Source organism: Tympanuchus pallidicinctus, unplaced genomic scaffold (assembly GCF_026119805.1).
Source record: "Tympanuchus pallidicinctus isolate F22 unplaced genomic scaffold, pur_lepc_1.0 scaffold1, whole genome shotgun sequence".
Taxonomy (NCBI): domain Eukaryota; kingdom Metazoa; phylum Chordata; class Aves; order Galliformes; family Phasianidae; genus Tympanuchus; species Tympanuchus pallidicinctus.
Genome location: NW_026294618.1, coordinates 76,000,327 through 76,018,762, shown reverse-complemented (window position 1 = coordinate 76,018,762; position 18,436 = coordinate 76,000,327). Strand labels below are relative to the sequence as shown.

At 42.7% G+C, this 18,436-nt stretch overlaps 1 protein-coding gene and 1 long non-coding RNA gene across 3 annotated transcripts in view; one reads left to right on the top strand and one right to left on the bottom strand.

Moving 5' to 3' along the window:
* Positions 1 to 11: 11 nt before the first annotated feature.
* SCCPDH (saccharopine dehydrogenase (putative)) lies at positions 12 to 10,268 on the bottom strand. Its single transcript, XM_052673292.1, has 12 exons — positions 9,884 to 10,268; positions 9,671 to 9,783; positions 8,817 to 8,897; positions 8,222 to 8,351; positions 6,668 to 6,717; positions 6,022 to 6,152; positions 5,394 to 5,511; positions 3,560 to 3,679; positions 3,385 to 3,441; positions 2,780 to 2,891; positions 1,870 to 1,951; positions 12 to 1,445 (listed from the first exon to the last, which is right to left on the bottom strand). The coding sequence occupies exons 1-12, from the start codon at positions 10,251 to 10,253 to the stop codon at positions 1,340 to 1,342; spliced, it is 1,470 nt and encodes a 489-aa protein (XP_052529252.1). The 5' UTR covers positions 10,254 to 10,268; the 3' UTR covers positions 12 to 1,339.
* Positions 10,199 to 18,436, top strand: part of LOC128076128 (uncharacterized) — a 49,898-nt gene continuing 41,660 nt past the window's right edge. For both annotated transcript variants that reach the window (XR_008204256.1, XR_008204254.1), the window contains exons 1-2: positions 10,199 to 10,327; positions 12,170 to 12,292. This is a non-coding gene — a long non-coding RNA (uncharacterized LOC128076128). The remainder of the gene's footprint in view (positions 10,328 to 12,169; positions 12,293 to 18,436) is intronic.

The following is an 18,436-nucleotide window of genomic DNA, read 5'->3' as shown; positions in this document are numbered from 1 at the left end:
TGACATGAGAGTTGAGCCAACTAATTTCTTTTATTATGTTTTAGCAGGAAGAGAATTTGCAGGCACTACGTCTTTTTACAGAGACACAGTCACAAAAGATAAGTGATTTTGGCCAACAACTTGAGTCTGCAGTTTATAAGCTGAAAAGCGATGTTGCTCTTATAGTTAAGAAGAAGCGAGAATACACAGCATACAGCAAACCTTGAGGATCCCTTTCTAGGAATACAATGAAGTGCACGTGAGTTTTCAGTTTGTCTTTAAGTTCTGTCTCAAGCATTCTATGTACAGCACAGTCAAGGCAGCTTGTTTGCTTATGATGTCACTCGTTACAAATCTGTTTCAGCCTAAGACTAAAACTTGCAAGATTTCTGAAATACTTCATCTGCAACAGTGCTCTGATCTCAACATGTTGTATCACTGGGGAAAAAAATGCTGTTATGTATTATTCAATGTACATAGACTAGAAAAAAAAAATTGCTAGATGTATTATTATTCAACCACAAAGAATCAGATGTAGACTCATGAATGGTAATTTAGTAATTACAAACATGTGGAAAGTTGTTCCAGCAATTTAAGTAATTTGAGTAAGTAATTTAACTTCTCAGTTACTATACTGACAAGGCCAGTACTAGAAATAGTCATACTGTAAATACATCTTTCTTGATACTGTCTTGCATACTGCACACGTTCTTCTAGAATGACTTGTCAGTTGAAATTGCAATTGGTCTTCAGCTCACTATACTGACAAGCTTTGTGCTTTCTGTTCTTTAGTACAGCAAGCTCGTAAGGCTGAAAAGTCAACAAACCTTAAGACAGCAGTACAGATCTCTAGAATAATACAGCAAAAAGACAATTCTATTCCTCAAACCTGAGGAGAAAAACTACTTTTATTTGACTATGGTAGTAAGGCTTTCAAAGTAGTAACACCACAAACTAATAGTGCCTATCCAAACAGATATGAGGAGTAACTAGCAGTTTCCTCTGCTAAGGCACTTGACAGCCAGGGCCTGCCTGCTTTAAATAGTTGGGGCGAGAAGACTGTGGTTAATTGTGAAGCAGAATGAATTAAGCAGTAACTGAGGCTGCTGTTCTGCAACTTAAGGTGAAAGACGTTCAACAAAGTTCTAGTATCTAATAAATCACTGATTTTATATGTTCGTGAATTAAGACAGTATCCTTTCTGTGTTTTCTCACATCACAATTTTAAACTCAATTTTCACCTGTTTCTGCTGTAAACAACAGCACAATGCAACTATTTTATGAGGAGGCTTTTACAGCCCAATGAGCTTTATTGGAATGAGGTGCAGGTAAGATGTTAGGTCACACGGCTGTTTTGATGTCAGACTTCTGGCTGGCTAATAACAGAGAACTCAACACCACGTTTGCTGAGGCGATCAATCAGTTTTGTTTTAGAGAAGGCAGCTCCTGGAGAATACACACCACCCCTGTTAACAACAGTCAAAAGAGAAAAACCATTAGTGGTGAAGTGGCTCAGCAACACCTTTATTTGAAATGTGCTTCCCTATCTAGGAAGGGAAAAGCCATTTTGTCCAGAGGGAGTACAGGAGGAATCGGACAAGCTTGTTATATTTAGAGGTTCATTTATGCATCCACCAAACTCACAGAAATTACTCCTTGACTGAAAAGAGAGAGTCTGGTTCAATGGTGTGGCAAAAATGTTACTAAAACTACAACATCTTTTCAAATTGAAATGCAAAAGAAGAACCATCTCCATTGTCTAGCAAGGATCGTGTTTAATACCACTGCTCTTTGGGTGAGGTGACAAAGCAATCCACAGAGTAATAGAGAATCTGTTCTATCAAAGAGAGGAGCTGTAAGGGAAATCAAGCTGTTCTGCAAAGTACTCACTCTTTAGGCAGATGAGCTGAATCTTCCAGAAGAGCAACAGCTGCTTGAACCATTGCAATTGGTGTAGCAACATAGCCAGGCTCTAACAAAAACCAAAAACCAGCGCGTTGAAACACTGATTCACATTTCTAATCTTGCTCTCTTATATATGGAATGCTGAAGATAATCTCTTTGCCAGTCTAAACTGATATCTCTGTTTAAGAACAAGTTTGTTACCTGGTAATCATTCAGAGTAGCTTTGAGAGTCCTGTAAGAACTAATGTGAACAAGTACCAGCTTCAGCTACAGGCCTGTGATCACATGAGAACCTTGAGTATCACCTCTGGAGTGCTGGAGGGCTCTACATTTTAGCAAGAGCTCTGCCAGTTCTGTGCTTAAATTCAGACCTTTTGATGTAACACTATTTGCAGTCAGCTACATATTTTGTTGTTTAAAGTAATAGCGGTTAGCTAACTCCCTTCTAAATGTACATTGTTGCTGTCTCCAAAACTTCATTTCAGGAATGGCCTGAACACTAATATGTTCAGCTAAAAATAACACCACATAACATATGGATTTTAGGTTCACTCACAAGGGACTGGAAAGTCTAATGTCTAGTAAAAATGTCCAGTAACCCAGGTTCTACGATCCACCCTTCAGTCACTCTCCGTTTACTATTCTACTCTGGCAAAAATGAGAATTGGTATGACGACAGGCACAAGAAAAGAGAATGTCAAGCACAAAACACAGTTAGCTTTTTCAAAAAGCAGGTTAAAATGAATGCTGGTATCCAAGATCATATTCTGTAAATACTGATGACTTAGTGCATGTTGCAAGCGCTTTGCAAGGGCAAAGGGATGGTAGTGGAACCACACACCTTTATCACATGAGGAAATGTGAACCAAAAGCAGTTAGCTGCTAACATACATACCTGGTCCCTTCACTTGAGTGCAGATCTTTACATTTGGTTTGCCATTCTGCGGATCTTGCCCCTCACTGTAACCCTCACCAAAAAATGTCATTGTGAAGGAGGTTCCATCCATCTGCAGTGAGTAAGGCAAGTGGCAAGTCACCAACACACTCATGCACTTGTATCAAGCAAACAGAAGTAGTAAAGCACTATAATCCACCGAGAGCAGTTACTTTGAGTTATTATTTAAAAGGTACCATTGCATTTACGTAATTTGGATATTCTGATCACTTCCACTTTATTGGAGCAGTTATTGCCCTAAAGTCCATTTATTCTCTCCTTGCTTTCAGGCTTGATTTTGTTGCACTCTATATACTGCAAGCTATTCATATTAACACATCAGAGCCAGCAATATGATCCACTTTTTCCTTACAAGAGCTCTACCTATTTTGATGTCCCACTGCCAGACAACATGACTTTTTGAATAGTCAAAGCTATCTGAACAGGTATGCACAGTGTGTATTCAGAAATGATTTGTTTCTTTGAGACTATGTGGTGGATGCCAGTTTACAACTGTACCATTACCACAAATTTCTTATTAGGTGGGATGGAAAGCAGCCAGTTACCTGTTTCTGGGTTGGTCCTTTCTTTGTGAAGCGTCCAGCAGAGAAAAATTCTGGGTACTGCATAATGAGAAGGCAAAGAAAAACAATTTAAAAAAAAAAAAAAAAAAAAAATTAGAGAGAGCAAAAAGACTCCCACCACTTGATTCTTTAATTCTTTTGCACTTTGAATGCTTACTTTTGTCAGGAGTTTTCTTCCAAAGCTAAATTTCACAAGAAGAAGAAATAAAATGCCAGCAAACATCAGCTTCATAACAGAGCCAAGACCACCTACAGTCACATAAGCACTGTACTGTACCTACAACAGAAAAACACCAGTGATAGAATTTATATCAGCATTTTTGCATGAATTTCTTCATAAAGATGCTGGGTGCAACTTTTTTTTTATACAACATCTGTTTGAAAAGAACCTTAAACAACTGTCATAATTCTAAATAATGCTTCACTGCATAATTCTTTATGAGAATACACTCTAACTACAGATTGGAAAGACTATGGTAAAGAAAAGTGGAAAACTTCGAAGAAAGTTGTCTTCTGGTATCTCACAGAATCACAAGGTTGGAAACGACCTGCAAGATCATCCAGTCCAACCACCCTCCCATTCCTATTAGTACCACAAGCACTAAACCATCTCTCGTAGCTCCTCATCCAGGCGCCTCTTGAGCACTGCCAGGGACGGCGACTCCACCACCTCCCTGGGCAGCCATTCCAGTGCCTGACCACCTTTCAGGCCTGATCTCCTTTCGGGCTTTCCTGACATCTTCCTTTCAAACCCGTTATGTTTTCACCTAAGAGAACTCAAGGCCCTGTATTGTAATTCTGAATTAGTAACAATAAAACTTTTTCATTAATAGCTACAAGCCTATTTTTAGAGTGCAATGTCTCTTCAGTGATTCTGCACAGCTGTTGGATAGACTGTCAGTGCTGATCTCCTCTGAAGGAACCATAGAAAACAAGAACTAAACATCTTGCACATCAGAAAGCCAAGCATCAAAGAAGTCTCCAGGTGCAAATAAGAAGGATATAACTTCCTAATGACAATATTTACTATGTTATACCAACCTGGCTACAGTTATGATGTTTTTAAAATCTCTGTGGCTACAACAAAAAGTCTCTGCAGTTACAGAATCAAAAACCTTCATCCTTTCCTGAAATCAAGAAACTGCCCTTTTAAATATTTCTCTGACCCAAAGCTTCCATTCCCTACAAATACCCAGAACTCAGACAGCATAGAAACTGTAGAAGACAGTCTTACAACACAAGGACATAGAGCTGTTGGAGCAGGTCCAGAGGAGGGCCATGAAGACAGTCAGAGGGGCTGGAGCACCTGCCCTACAAGGACAGGCTGTGAGAGCTAGGGCTCTTCAGCCTGGAGAAGAGATGGCTCTAAGGAGACCTTATAGTGGCCTTCCACTATTTGAAGGGGTCTCCAGGAAAGGTGGGGAGGGATTTTTTAGAAGGGCATGTGGTGACAGGACAAGGGGAAATTGTTTTAAACTGGAAGAGGGTAGATTTAGACTAGATATTAGGAAGAAATTCTTTACTGTGAGAACGATGAAACACTGGAACAGGATGCCCAGAGAGACTGTGAGTGCCCACATCCAGAAGGTGGGGCTGGATGGGGCTCTGGGCAACCTGGACTACAGGGAGGTGTCCCTGCCTGTAGCAGGGGAGCTGGAACTGGATGACCTTAAAGGTGCCTTGCAACTCAAACCATTCTAAGATTCTCTGAACTGTTTCATTAACAGCAAAAAACAGGCTCATCCAGAAGGATGCTGCATAGTATGAGAAAGGGCATCCAGAAGAACCTACGCTGCATCAGATCAAGCATTTTGACAGAGAGGTCATCAACAGAACAAGCCTCCTTCTTTACAGAAGGAAAAAACCATTATTATATTATCTAGCTACAGAAACTCTGCTACACAGATCTCCATAAAGCACCATTATTACGTAGAGGGAGGATTTGCTGAAAATTATAATATGCACACACTGCAAAAATAACAGTCACTTACGGGTGTTTCCTGCAACTGTGAATGCAAATAGCGCTGCGACCGTTTCACAACAGAAACATCAGATCCCATGAATGGAATTGAGTATTGTTTGAACTCCGGACTGTAAAACACAAGTCCTCTGCAAATAGAAAGAACATTCACCAAAACTGTTCAGGTCTTCACCAAACAGAAAGAAACAAACCATACAGTGCTACCATTGCTGACTTTCCCTCGAGCACTTTTACAACATGATCTCTTCACTGAAAGCAGATCAAATCAGTGAATCAGATTTATCCCTGGCTCAACTCATAACTCCTTGAACTACAGCCAGGATGGATTTGATAATCAAAATAAATAAGATTCTCACATCTAATTTTCCTGTTCTGCTGATCACTTCTGAAATGAAAGAAAGAAAGTTGCCACATCTCTACAAGTCTTCCAGAATAAGTTAACTTTGAGACCCAGAAAATGCTAACATGTTCTTTTACAATCAAATATGAATTCAGTACCTTCAGTTCTACCAGACGAACATGTATGTGCGTGCAGATTTTAAAAAAGTCCTAGATGTACCTTTTAACATTTAATAATGTCTTCATAATCTATGCAATAAGTAATGGAACTGTTGTTTCATGTCGTAAGCTTCTTATACCTTCTTTTAAGTTTCGCACCAACTACTGGAACAGGGGAATATCCGATCTTCTTTCGAAGCGCCTTCAGGTTGTTTTGATCTGCCAGGCCGTAAACAGCTGACTTCCAGGTCCCATCATGTATGCAAGAACCCTGATAAAGGTCAAGGAACAGTAATTAGTTCAGTAAAGGTGTCAGATATTATTTTAATAATGACCTTGGAATCATTATGCGGTATTAGAAAATTATTACGTGTGTGCATTATGATTACGTGCGCTATGAAAACAACCCAAACACAAAAAGACAGCCAAACACTTTGCCATCCTTTTGGCAACACACGTGCATCCATTACAGCTTATTTGTGTACGAATCCTTCCCAAGTCTCTGTGCAAATAAATCAACAACAAATACTACCTATTATTTCTTGAAACTGTGTAGTAGAAGAAATTTTAGGTAGACAGCAAGCCCACTGAAACAAGTGTTACAAAAGGGTGCTTCCTTGGGTACTTTTATTAGCTCCTAAAGAATAAAGTCCTTAGACTGGTAAACAGAGAACTGCCATAGCTCACGCCTTGATGGGCACTAATGCAACAACAGCTATTCATATTAGCTATGCCAGTGTTGCCCCAAATACCCCTGAGTTTCCACAAGGGTATCAACCAACTAACCTCAGGTCCAGATTCTACTGACAGGAAACTTTCGACAGCAGTTAAGGTACCTTTAAGAGAGGAGAAAACAGGAAAGGTAATTACTTAGGACATACAGTCAGGTTTGTTCACACACCTAGAGCATACTCTGGTAGCCTTAAATGGTAGGCCAGCAACATCACAAGTTGAAGAGTTACACCGCTATCTCAAAGTAAAATAAACTAGGATTAGGATGCAAAGCTATTTTAGTTAGCAAATACAAAATTTCATACATGAAGTACTTCAGTCACTTCACTTCAGACAATTAATATTGTCGTTGGTCATTAAATGTTAGTTGCTTTATCTAATTAATAAGTTTGTGTAAATAATAAATGAAAAGAGCAAAAGAATATTTTAAAGGCAGAATTAGTTTTCCTCCAAGCTTTGAGATAAAGAATGATGTAGGCTGTGAAAACCTAGACGAACTGATGGGAGTGTGGTAAATGTTACTACAAAAACAAAACAAAAAAAGTAAATTTTAAAAAAGTAAATTTAAAAAAAGAAAAAAAAAAAAAAAAATCACACAACATATCCTAAACCAAGGGTTTCTTAGTTGTGATAAACAGCAAAACAAAAACTCCACGTTTTGTTTAGCTCTACTTTGCTCCCCTCCTTCTGAGGTTGAAAGAGATAATTTAAATCTAACGGGCAACTGGATAGACAGGTGATAAAACCAGAAAGTCAAAACAGGATGAGCTAAAAGACATCTTTATTCAAAAAGCATCCAATTTATTCACATATCCAATTATAAGACTGTGAGACTCCAGATACTCATTTCCACGCCTCTTCTTCTCTTCCCCAATCAGGTCCTTCTACAGATTTAGTTTTATTAAACTGAAAGTTGATGATACATTCCAGCATCAAGCATGTAATGGCAATTGCAATAGTAATGAAAGTAGAACATTTGGACGCTCCTACTGGCCCTTCCAACTGAAAGTCTGAGCCAATGAACAAAGTATCCTCATTTGGGTTAGGATCAAGTACTGTTTGCATAGAGTTAAATCATCTCACACCTTTTCTCAAACATATTTACTGAGTCCAGGTGCTCTTGACAAAAAGAGATATTAGCAGTGCTACCTACGTAGGTCCATATGACAACTACTCAGTGCTGGCAGTAGAGAGACAAAACTTAGGAAACCTGATTACTCACAGATTTGCAATCCCTTCCCCACGTGCACTGTGCCTTCCTGCCTCGTGCTTACAGCACTCTCACTGCACAAGTGGCAGAGAGCTGAGGATGGTCTATGTGTGGATGCCCACACGCTCGCAGAGCGGCCCAACCCTGATAGCTGAGGCGCCTGTTTTCTCAGTGAGCAACACGACCTTGAATTCTTCCTCTCCCTTATCACTGGTTTTCTTGACTCTAGTGGGAATACGATTTACATTTTATTTTTTATCTATCTACCAAATTTGGTTGCAACTGGTTAATTGGTAAAGGTAGGCAAAAGGCAGATTGAAAGACTTCCCCCAGAAGCACTGCTGTTTTACCATAACCTGCATGTCTTTTTCAGCCTATAGTCCCGCTAAATAAGTCACCTTTCAACTTGTCTCTGGTGTACAGCACTCCCATATCAGCTGGTATGGAGTCAAAGCCACAGCTTCCAATGATATACACTTTCTTCTCTGCAGCTTGTTCATTGTATTTCAGGTACATTCCTTCCAGAAACTAAAACACAAGCAGAAAAAAAATACGTAGAACCCCAGATTTGGCAATACCCAGTATTAACCACCAGCACTGTACTCTCATATCACAGCACCCTACAGACTTCACTTTACTCACAAGTATCTTTATAACAGATGCATGTTACTCCTGTTTTATGGTATGAAAATGTTGCAGCAGTGCAAGAAGAAAATGACTGATCCAAAATTCATGCAGAGAATCTTAAGTAAGATTTAAAGCAGGATTCAAACACTTTGGAATTACTGAGAATAAGGTCCTGAGAAAACTCTTATCTAACAGGGATTAAACAAATAATACACATAAACATATCCTAAAAAATCAATGCTCCTTAAAACTGCAGATTGGGAGGCAAAATTCGCCCGCATATGCAGACACAGAAACATGAAACACAACAAACAAATGCTTTACTAGGTCCCTAACGCAGAGTAGCATTTTTCCAAGCTCACATACCTGGGGCTCTCCACTGATGTCAATGCAGCTTGCACCATTTTCCACACAAGCTTTCACTACAGGCTCTCCGAAAAATCTATACTAAAGGAGGGAAAAAACCACCACAGGTAACAAAATAAAGCTCACACAACTCACCCAACTTGTTTTGTCTAAAGTATGTGTACCTACAACAGAAGTAAGCCTCAGGTGTTGATTTTGCTAAGTGAGGCAAATGTAATAATCTTGTCTTGGTAGGGGGGAAGGGGACAGGAAGAGCAGAACAAACTGCATCACTGATAACAGTTATTCCTCCTGAGTTAAGATCACCAGAGCCAACTGCACCTTGCAGTTAGCTAAAAAAAAATAAGCACCTTGCAACGCTACCTTGGTTTGTGCTTTCTGCACGTTACCTGCGTACTCTGTGGCTAACAGCTTTCACAGAGCCGGCCAATATCCAGCCTGCAGGCTTCGTACTTCAATCTGCTCAGACCCAGTTGGTGACATTGTCACTCCAAAGTTTAAAGCGGCCAAGAACTTACACCACAACTCTACGTGCTTCTTCTCTTTGCAAAGCCAGGCAGTCTGGTCTGCTGCTTGGTGACCCTGCAGATAGCAGGGGGGTTGAAACCAGATGATCATGGTGGTCCTTTTCAACCCAGGCCATTCTGTGGTTCTGTGATCCCTCAGCATTACTTCCAACACCACTTACAACGCCCAGCATAAACCAGAACTCCTCTCTGGCTTACAAGTGATTTCTTACGGTGCCTTTCAACGATGAAAAGAATAAAACCTAACTCTTCAGCGCGATCTTTCCATGCATTACAACACCCGAAAGGTTGGCGGGTCACCGTCGCACGGCAGATCCCAGCACTCACCGGGCCCACGCAGTTGAGCACTACCCGGGTCTGCTTCGCCATAGCGGCCAGCGACGCCGGGTCGCCCACATCGCACAGCAGCACGCCGACCTCCGGACCCAGCGCCGCTTTGCCTGCGTACGAAGACCGCCGTCACATCGCCCGCTCGCCGGCCCGGCCGCCGTCCCCCGCCCCGCCCCGCTTCCCCCCGCGCCACACGGCCGCAGTCCGTACCGAGCCGCTCGGCCGCCCGCTCCAGCACCTCCTGCAGTTTGTTCCGGTTGCGCCCGGCCACGGCCCAGCGCAGGGGGCCGCGCAGCTCTCCGCCGCTCGCCGTCCGCGCCACCTCCTCCACCACGAACTGCCCGGTGAAGCCGCTGGCCCCGAACACCACCAGCTCGTAAAGCCGCTCGGACGCTTCCTCGCTGCCGGCCGCCATGGCGAGGCTATGAGGCGAGACGGGACGCAGCGACGCGCCGCACTGCCGTTCAGCGCCTGGCAGCGGCCGGCACCGCGCGGCCCCGCCCCACGCCCAGCTCGAGGGGCGGCCGTTGGCGGCCGACGGTGTGCTTAGCGGCCCAGCGCCGCTGCCGATAACCGACATGCGCGTTTCAGGTCGGCCTTGCCGATGAACTGAGAGCTGCTGCTGCTCGGAAAGGAAAGCGTGATTTCCTACAGGTAAAATGCATTCGGTTTCCTCACAAATGACAACAAATAGTTGCCCGGTGAGGCTGCGGATGCTCCCTCCCTGCCGTACCTAAGTCAGCCCTGACAGAGGCCTGTGAGCCTGAGCCCCACAGTGACGGAAGCCTCACGCCACTCCCCAGGCCGTGTCCTCCAGCACTTTGGCTGTATCACTGGGAACACAAACCTCTAAGTTCAGCCCCTGCTATGGATGGTGCTGTGTGAAGCCAGGAGTTGGACTCAGTGATCTTTATGGGTCCCTTCCAACTCAGTGTATCCAATGATTCCTCTTCCCAGAAGACAGACATTGAGAAAAGATTTCATTCCTGAGCAATATATAGGAAGAAAATGCTGCTAAGCTGGAAACCTCCATGCTTTTCAGCTTTCCGTACGTTAAAAGCACTTATTCTTGTCATCTTTCCTCACAGCTTGCTTCACACATCTGCTTTTCTTCTTGTTTTCCCAACTCTCTGCAGCTGGTTTGCCTTTTTCTTGAAACTTGGTGTCCGTCGCTAAGCCCCACGTTAACTTTCCCAGGTCTAAATTGATTAACAAGGTGATGTGATGTGCCAGAACTGATCACCATCTCCACATGCCCAAACATTTGCCTTCTCTCTGTGAGCGTCCCACTGCTGGTGCACATTCAGCTCATTGCCAGTTTTACCTCCAAGGCTCTTTCGGCTTTGTCTTTGTCTTTTCCTATGCTGGATTTGTGGTGAAGGTTGACCTCCTTCCTGAATACATTTTGAACATTCCATCTCCCGAGGCATGGGAGATCCTCACTCCGAGCACTGGCTCCACTCCTCGAGTTGTGCTGATGCTGTAGTTTGTAGGCCTACGCTATCAGCTGTGTCAGTGAAACAACTCAGTCTAACAAAAAACAAAGGAGAAGGGAAGGGGAGGACAAAGATGGGTTTTGTGTTTTTTATTAATCCAGATCATTTTGGTGACCTGATTTACAGAGCAGCATGCAAAACCAGTTTCTTGTTTGAGGTCACTGAACATCTCACTGGGCGAGCTGGTTTCTCACTATCATTTCGTCCTTCCTACACACTGGGATAACTTCCAACTGTGCTCTTAATACAGCCTTAATTTTTCTCTCCTTCCAATTCTCAAAATAAAGACTATTTTCTTTGAAGACAATGTCTTCAGTCTTCCACTCTTCCCCTTTGCAAAAGCCTTGAAAATAAGTTGCAACAGTAAGAGACAGAGATTTTTCCCTATCTTGAAGTAAACAGGGCTGGCTAGAACCCTCAGTGAGCTTGCTTCAGCCTTTTGCTCCAGAAGCTTGCCTCTCTTTCTCTCTTGCCTTCTCTCTTTTGTCCTTTCCCTCATCCCTCTTTTACATCTCATACCCTCTCACCACCAAAAAAAAAAAAAAAAAAAAAAAACCACAACCAAAGGAATTGATAAATCTGCCATTCTGATTGGATCATCTGTGAGGAATCAGGGCTGCTCAAGCTTCCTTGGGCCATATGCAGTTAATAACACCTGCATTGCACTGCTGGGCAGTGGCTTAGCAATGCAGGGTTGTGTGCAGGGCTGAGAATCCTCTCAGGGACTGAAACGTTACACCAGATCAGGTAGAATTACCTTGTTTAGCAAGTCAGAACTCTCAAGATGTCCTCTACTCTTTTGGTGTCAGCTATATTTCTTTAACACACATCTACTGGAGCAAAACACTTCATGTAAACTGCAGCAAGAAATCAGACTTTTAGAGCTGCAGGGGAACACCTGAAAACCAATGAGAGGGACATCAAAACACAAGGCAAATCTATTATTTTGTTTGAATAAGATTTCATAATGGCAGCTCCAACTTCTTTTTTTTCTTGACAGAGACGTTTGGCTGGCAAGTGGACGAATCCTTCTGTTTGTAGACAACTGCAGTTTCACTCCAGTACCCTGCCTAAAGAGAAGAACAAAAAGCCAACCCTGACCTTGGACCTGAGAAGTAGGCAGGTAGGTTTCAAAATAGCAAACATCAAGGGAGTGTCAAGGCTCTGATTTTACATGGAAGGCTTATAGCAGTCTTGACTAAAGGCAAAGGTTAACCTGTCTCCCGAGTTAGTGTCGCCAATGCAGGATTGCAAAAATGATTCTGTGGGAAAGCTGTGGGAGGGCTTACAGTTTACCTGTGTCCAATAAAAAGACAAGAAATGCCAGATCTGCTGCCAGCTTCTGCTCCCCAAGGGAGGTTCCCACATGGATCAGCTTTAGAAACTCATAAAAATGAGCTGTTTCTTTTTAAATGTCGCATCTTCAGATTTGAAGGTACTGATTTATTTTTGTTAAATACTCGTGTGCAAAGAGAGGTTTAAAGATTTAAAAGTGCTTCAGTTAAAGCCTCTTTAAACCAGACTGCTTCAGTCTAAAATAACTTTGGTCGCTAGAGGGCCATGCCCATTTCTTTGGGACCCAGAAGTGCACTTGGGCTCCCATATCAGCTTTATCTTTTCCAGTCCTTTCAGTAAAAAAGGGCATGCCTCCCTCTGCTAGCTTCTGTTCCACCGAGAGCCTGTGGCAGGATTTGAGTCTGCAGGCATTTACAACAGCACTTGTGTTTCTCTTCATTTGGTGCCATCGGTGTCCTGAGAAAATCCTTGCTTTCAATATTTATACACCCCTCGTACACCAATCCAGAGTTAAATTTCTTCTACTCGGTTATAAATTCAAGATATGTTTTGCTTATTAGAGTGGAAAATGAAGATGCTGTTCCATCACTTCAACAATAAGGTAGCAGAAAGGGTGCAATATGCTATCAATTGCACAATGCTATAGGAAGGCAATGCTTTTAATTGTATCGTACCCCAAAGATTAAAATAAGATCTCTGAGTTGCATCACTACAAAAGTTACTGCAGGACGCAAGGAATGTGCCGCATGGCATTAGGCAGAGGTGTTGGGAAGTAAGGCTATCTAATAATGCATGGATAATTCACTGCAGAGTATGAAAAGCTCTGTGGTGAGTCTATGTGGCATAAAATGGAAAGGCGGGCACCTACCTACCAGCTGCAGTTACTCAGCACTGTAAGCATGTGAGAACAAATGTTCCTGGAACAAAGCCCCCGCCTCTCAGTGCTGCAGTTGTGTCTTGAATGTATGCAGAATATGGCTTTATAATCAGATGTTCCCAAAAGCCATACAGAGCTTTTGAATATGTGATAACCCAAACCGTTCAGAGTGGGAGAACAAATGATAGAATCGTAGAATATCTGGAATTGGAAAGGACCCGTAAGGAGCACTGAGTGCAACTCCTGAAAAAGAAAGAAAAACGTGAAATTAAGAACTGCATTTCCTGAATTCCGTTCCACAGGGAGTTGCTTTCCACATATTTGGTAATATTTTATTTTCTGGTAAGCCAGTTTTATGGAATTAAAGATGAAAAAAGTGAAGAACACAAAGTAGAATGGGTGCAAATATTGGCGTTCGGTGATAGGAAGGAAAGCCAAGTATTCTGAAATGCCTCACACTTCTAAAAATTGATGAATATGTGATATACATACATAGATGTATTCAGCCAAGTAATGGTAACTGAGCAAAGTTATTTCTGCCTATTTTACTTATTTCTAAATTTGGGGATTACAAAAGAGCAGATGGGAGTTCATGACTCCTGCGAACCCCCCCCTCTTGTTTCTAAGTCATGTGTGTACGCTTTCCCATTCATACCAACTCTAAGAAATCTCTTACAAGAATAAATAAATGCAGACTTGACCCACAGAGGTAGAGCAGAGGTCATTCAACACATCCTGAAGTTGTCAGTTCTCAGACCGAACCTGAAATGTGTGCAGGAATGAAAAGATTGATAATCCTACAGTAGTGCAATCAAATCCCAGCTTTCTTTTATGGAGACCAAACAGGAAAGCATAGGAGAAGAACACATTTCTCTGACAACACTGAACAACAACAAAATCTGCATCAGAACAGCATGTAATACACGTGACCACATTGTATATTAGAGATAAACAGCTAAAAGATGGTGCTCTTGGTAGGTTTCACAGGGCTCTGTCTTACCTGACATCTCACCAGCCATTTTGGTGACAACAGTCTAATGATTGAGATGTGGCCATAAGGTAAGCACTTAAAATACCTCCCTTAGGTGCACAGAAATAATTCACAGAATCATAGAATCTTTCGAGTTGAAAGGGACCTCTAAAGGTCATCTGAAGCTCCCAGAGTTGGACTCCAAACTCAAAGGCAGCTAAGAAATTACAAAGTGAGAAGATTAAGAAAATTCAGGCTGTGCTGGAGAAGCAATCTGAGTTTCAGACATTCAGTGGGAGGTTAAAACATGGAAGGTAGTGGTGCTGAGAGAGACAGGAATTTGCCTGGTGAATGGCAAGTGTGGGATGTATTAGCTATGCAGAATCATGAGATCACAGAGAAGGAAATGAAACGTTTGAAAGTCTAATTTAAAACATTGTGTCCTGGCTCAGCCGCTTCACTACAATGCATATCCTAATAAGTTGCAGAGAGTTCTATGAAAATAATCCAGAAAATAATGAATTAGCCAGAAGGATGGAGTCTCCTACTGGGAAAAATCAAAGAGATCCCATCAATGTAATAGCTACAGAGTCAGGAAAACGCTTTGGGACTTCTAGGACTGTGCACCTGAGCAGACGTGGCTGACACCACTCAATCCTCACAGCAAAAGATTTGGTGGGAGGATGAGGGCAGTGATTTGGTAAGCACCAGAGGATAGGACTCCTGGAGCTGCACGTGCAAGTATGCAGAGCGAAACACCAGGACATTGACTGTGAGGATGCAATGTGTTACTGCTACTGTGAGCACATGGACCACACAGCTCACCTGCTTTTACCGTCTGCAATCTGCAGCAGTGGAGTGAACTGCAAAATTCTTCTGCCACCTTTCCCTCAACTACCTCATGAGTGCAACAACAGGTTCTAAATAGTCTTCAAACTTCATGTTTCTTGTATCTTACTTGAGCCATGTCATTCTAGAGAGAATTTGCACTAATGAGCTATATCTGCTTGCAGGCATGAACAGTTTCTCAGTCATGTGCTGTGGTTTACTGGCTTCAGTTGCCTACAGAACTGCTTGGTGGCCAGCCAGGCCTGGTCGCACAGCCACGTGCCTCTGTTCAGTGCATTTGAATGCTGTGTCAGTGTTCCCACAGAATACCCATAAATACTTCTCTTCTTTCAGTTTGTACACAGTCTGCTTTCATGCAAAGAGGGACTCCGATTGTCCAACACACTGGCAGACATCTTCTTTGCAGAAAAGATCCTAATGGATTTCTGGTGTCTGTGATTTTAGAATTGGGCACATTTTCCAAAATCTGCAGCTCAGAAATACGTCCTATCAAAGAGGTTTTCTGAGAATTGCCACAAGAATGATAAACTATTTGCTTTTGTTCAGTCTGTAGAAAACAGAAGGTTAGCCCTCAGACCACTGTAACCCCACAGACTGAGTTTAGATTGAGTAGCTGGCACACGTACCATTTGCTGTGAGGATAGAAAGACAAAAACACAGCATGTAATGCAGAGCCAGCAAATTCTCCTCATTTTATCAAGCTGGACAGTTCAGCAGCATGCAGGGCCAGTAAATGGACTTTGAGAAATTACTAAAGAACTTTAGTGCAGGAATACATGCAGTGAAGCATACTTTGTCACTCTTGACATACTTCCAGCACCGCCAGGGGACTGTTTGCAAAGTCTGCGTAGAGCCCAGCATTGGGTTACGTCGCAGTGTTACCTTACTTACAGAGACAACTCTCTCCTCTCTTCTGAATTTCTGAGATGGAATCAATGTTTCCTGAGTGAACTGAGAATCAGTTATTTAAGGCTTTACTTCAGCCACACCATCTGATCTCGCAACTTGTAAGAACTTGCTTGACTCATGGAAAGTAGTGAGATGAAGGTACTGTTTTCTCTGTACAGCTGAACATGCGCAGAATGGATAAAGGACAAAGGCCACAGTCCAATATTCTCTCACCTCCTCCTGTAGAGCACAGTGCCTGCAACTGCCCTAGGTGGTTTAGATGGCTTTTCTAAATTCGTGGTTCTCCACAAAGAGACTTCCAAGATGTGGCACACAATTTTCACACGAGGTTTTTAAAGGAAACAAAAACCAAACGCCTTATGTATCTCCAGTAGCAGATTCAAAGTCTCCATTGTACCAGCTCTTACCTGAAGAGGAATAAGTATTTCCATGTCAGCAGCTGCTGTGTGAGGGGAGGACACGGATACCTGACTGTTGATAACCTGGCCACCAGAGAAGCATAGTTATAAAAGTCTTTGCTCTTTAGTAACTTCCTGAACATTAGGTAAGTTCTTTCACAACAGCAGTTACAGCCAGTCAACAGAACCTCACTGCTACATCTGGTGTGTTCAACTGCTCCTCTAAACTGCCTGCAGCAACAAGCCAGGTGGTGCAGCAACCTGCACTTGTAGCTCAGCATGGTAGAAAAAGAGAAGATAAGGAGAGAGGATAAAATGAAGCACAAAGTGTTGGTGAAATCTGATGTACTCTAGGAAACTGAGTGGCTTACGCTGAGGGCATGCAGTAGGTGGGCAGGGGCAAAAGATGGTATTTTGGTGAAGAGAGTTACGAGGACAGGAAGGTAGAAGATCACAGAATCACAGAATGTCAGGGACAGGAAGGGAGCTTGAAAGATCATCTAGTCCAGTCTCTCTGCTGGAGCAGGAACGCCTAGATCAGGTCGTGCAGATCTGGGGTAGTGCAGCAGGTTGTGGGAGTGGGACCTGCAGAAATCTGTGCATCTGGGGATCTGATGAAGGGAAGGAAAACTCTAAGAGAGGAGAGGCAGGCAAGGATGGAAACGTACCACTCCTGACCCATCTTCATGATTTGCACAAGACGTATGCTGGTAATGGCTACTGATTCTGGCTCACAAACAAATTAAAATTCGAGACCTCCCTGCTCCAGCTCAGTCTTTTACAAGTTATCTGCAATCGAAAGCTCAGTGTGCTTTTCATCGAACAGCGTCTGCCGCTGCCCACACAGAAACCACGCCGGCACGAAAGGCTCACAAAACACAAACGGAACGAGACAGAGCGGCTCCTTGCTGGCCTCACAAACTGTGTCCGAGCTCCCTCTAGCGAGTTGTGTTGTTTTTCGACGCTCGGGGATCGCTGCCGGCTGCCGTGTCCTTGCGGACTGAACAGCTGAATTTACATACGTGCATATACATATGTATATTTTTTAATAAGCAGACAAAGGGTCTTTGTACCTGTCCAGTACATTTGCTACGAATTCTACTTCACAAAGCTAAGTTCGTTTTTTCAGAAGTTGCTAGAGAAGTAAAAAGGAGAAGAAATACAGTTTTAATAGCATTAGAAACAAGTTGAGACTAGACTGCTTCCAAAGCTCCTGTAAAACAAAAGCAGTAGCTTTATATACCTTCCTACTTTGATAGCATAACTATTTTCTGAAGTAGCATTTCTGGAAGGGGAGGTGAAAGAGGGCTTTTGCCATGGTGGTTAAGGAACAAGCACTAGAAATGGGTCTGGTGTATAAATCATTTCCCTTGGCATCGTATAAATCAGGAAAACGGCTGAACCTCTAACTTTCTGTAAAAGTCAAACTGCTCAGCTGCTCAGTTTTCTGAACTGATGAATGAATTCTGAAACATGGCCACTGTGAGCCTAAAAGGGAAAGACTACCACTCATTTAAGTGCCAGAATAGGAGGTATTTTCCCATGAACTATGAACTGTTGCTTCAGCTCTTTCACACGTGCACACACCTCTACCTGTGTTTGTTTTCAAAATGGGGGGACGGAGGGGGGAATAGGAATATTTTAACCAGAACAACTCTCAGCTATCTAGTGGTCAGTGTAAGCACGATCTGCAGCTCTCCTGCTGTTTTGCAGAGGAGTTGTACACAGCCTAATTCACTTGGCACTGACTTGGCACAAGGTTGAGCACTTTGCCTCGTTTGTATCCACACTTGTAGGCTACTTTTTTTCTTTTTTTTTCCTCTTGTAGACTACTTTTACAGCGTTGCTGTTAGTGTTTCCTGATGTTGCTATTCTTTCGCTTGTTCCCAATTCTGCTACACCCATGGGACCACGTTTCTCTGCACCACTCAGCCACAACAACAAATGAAGTGCTGTTCATATACTGAT

Coding starts and splice junctions, on each gene's coding strand:
- SCCPDH (XM_052673292.1), bottom strand. CDS start 10,253: ATGTCGGTTATCGGCAGCGGCGCTGGGCCGCTAAGCACACCGTCGGCC. Junction 8,352..8,816: donor ACATCAGTGGAGAGCCCCAG/GTATGTGAGCTT, acceptor CTTGTGTTTTAG/TTTCTGGAAGGAATGTACCT. Junction 3,442..3,559: donor GAAGAAAACTCCTGACAAAA/GTAAGCATTCAA, acceptor CTCATTATGCAG/TACCCAGAATTTTTCTCTGC.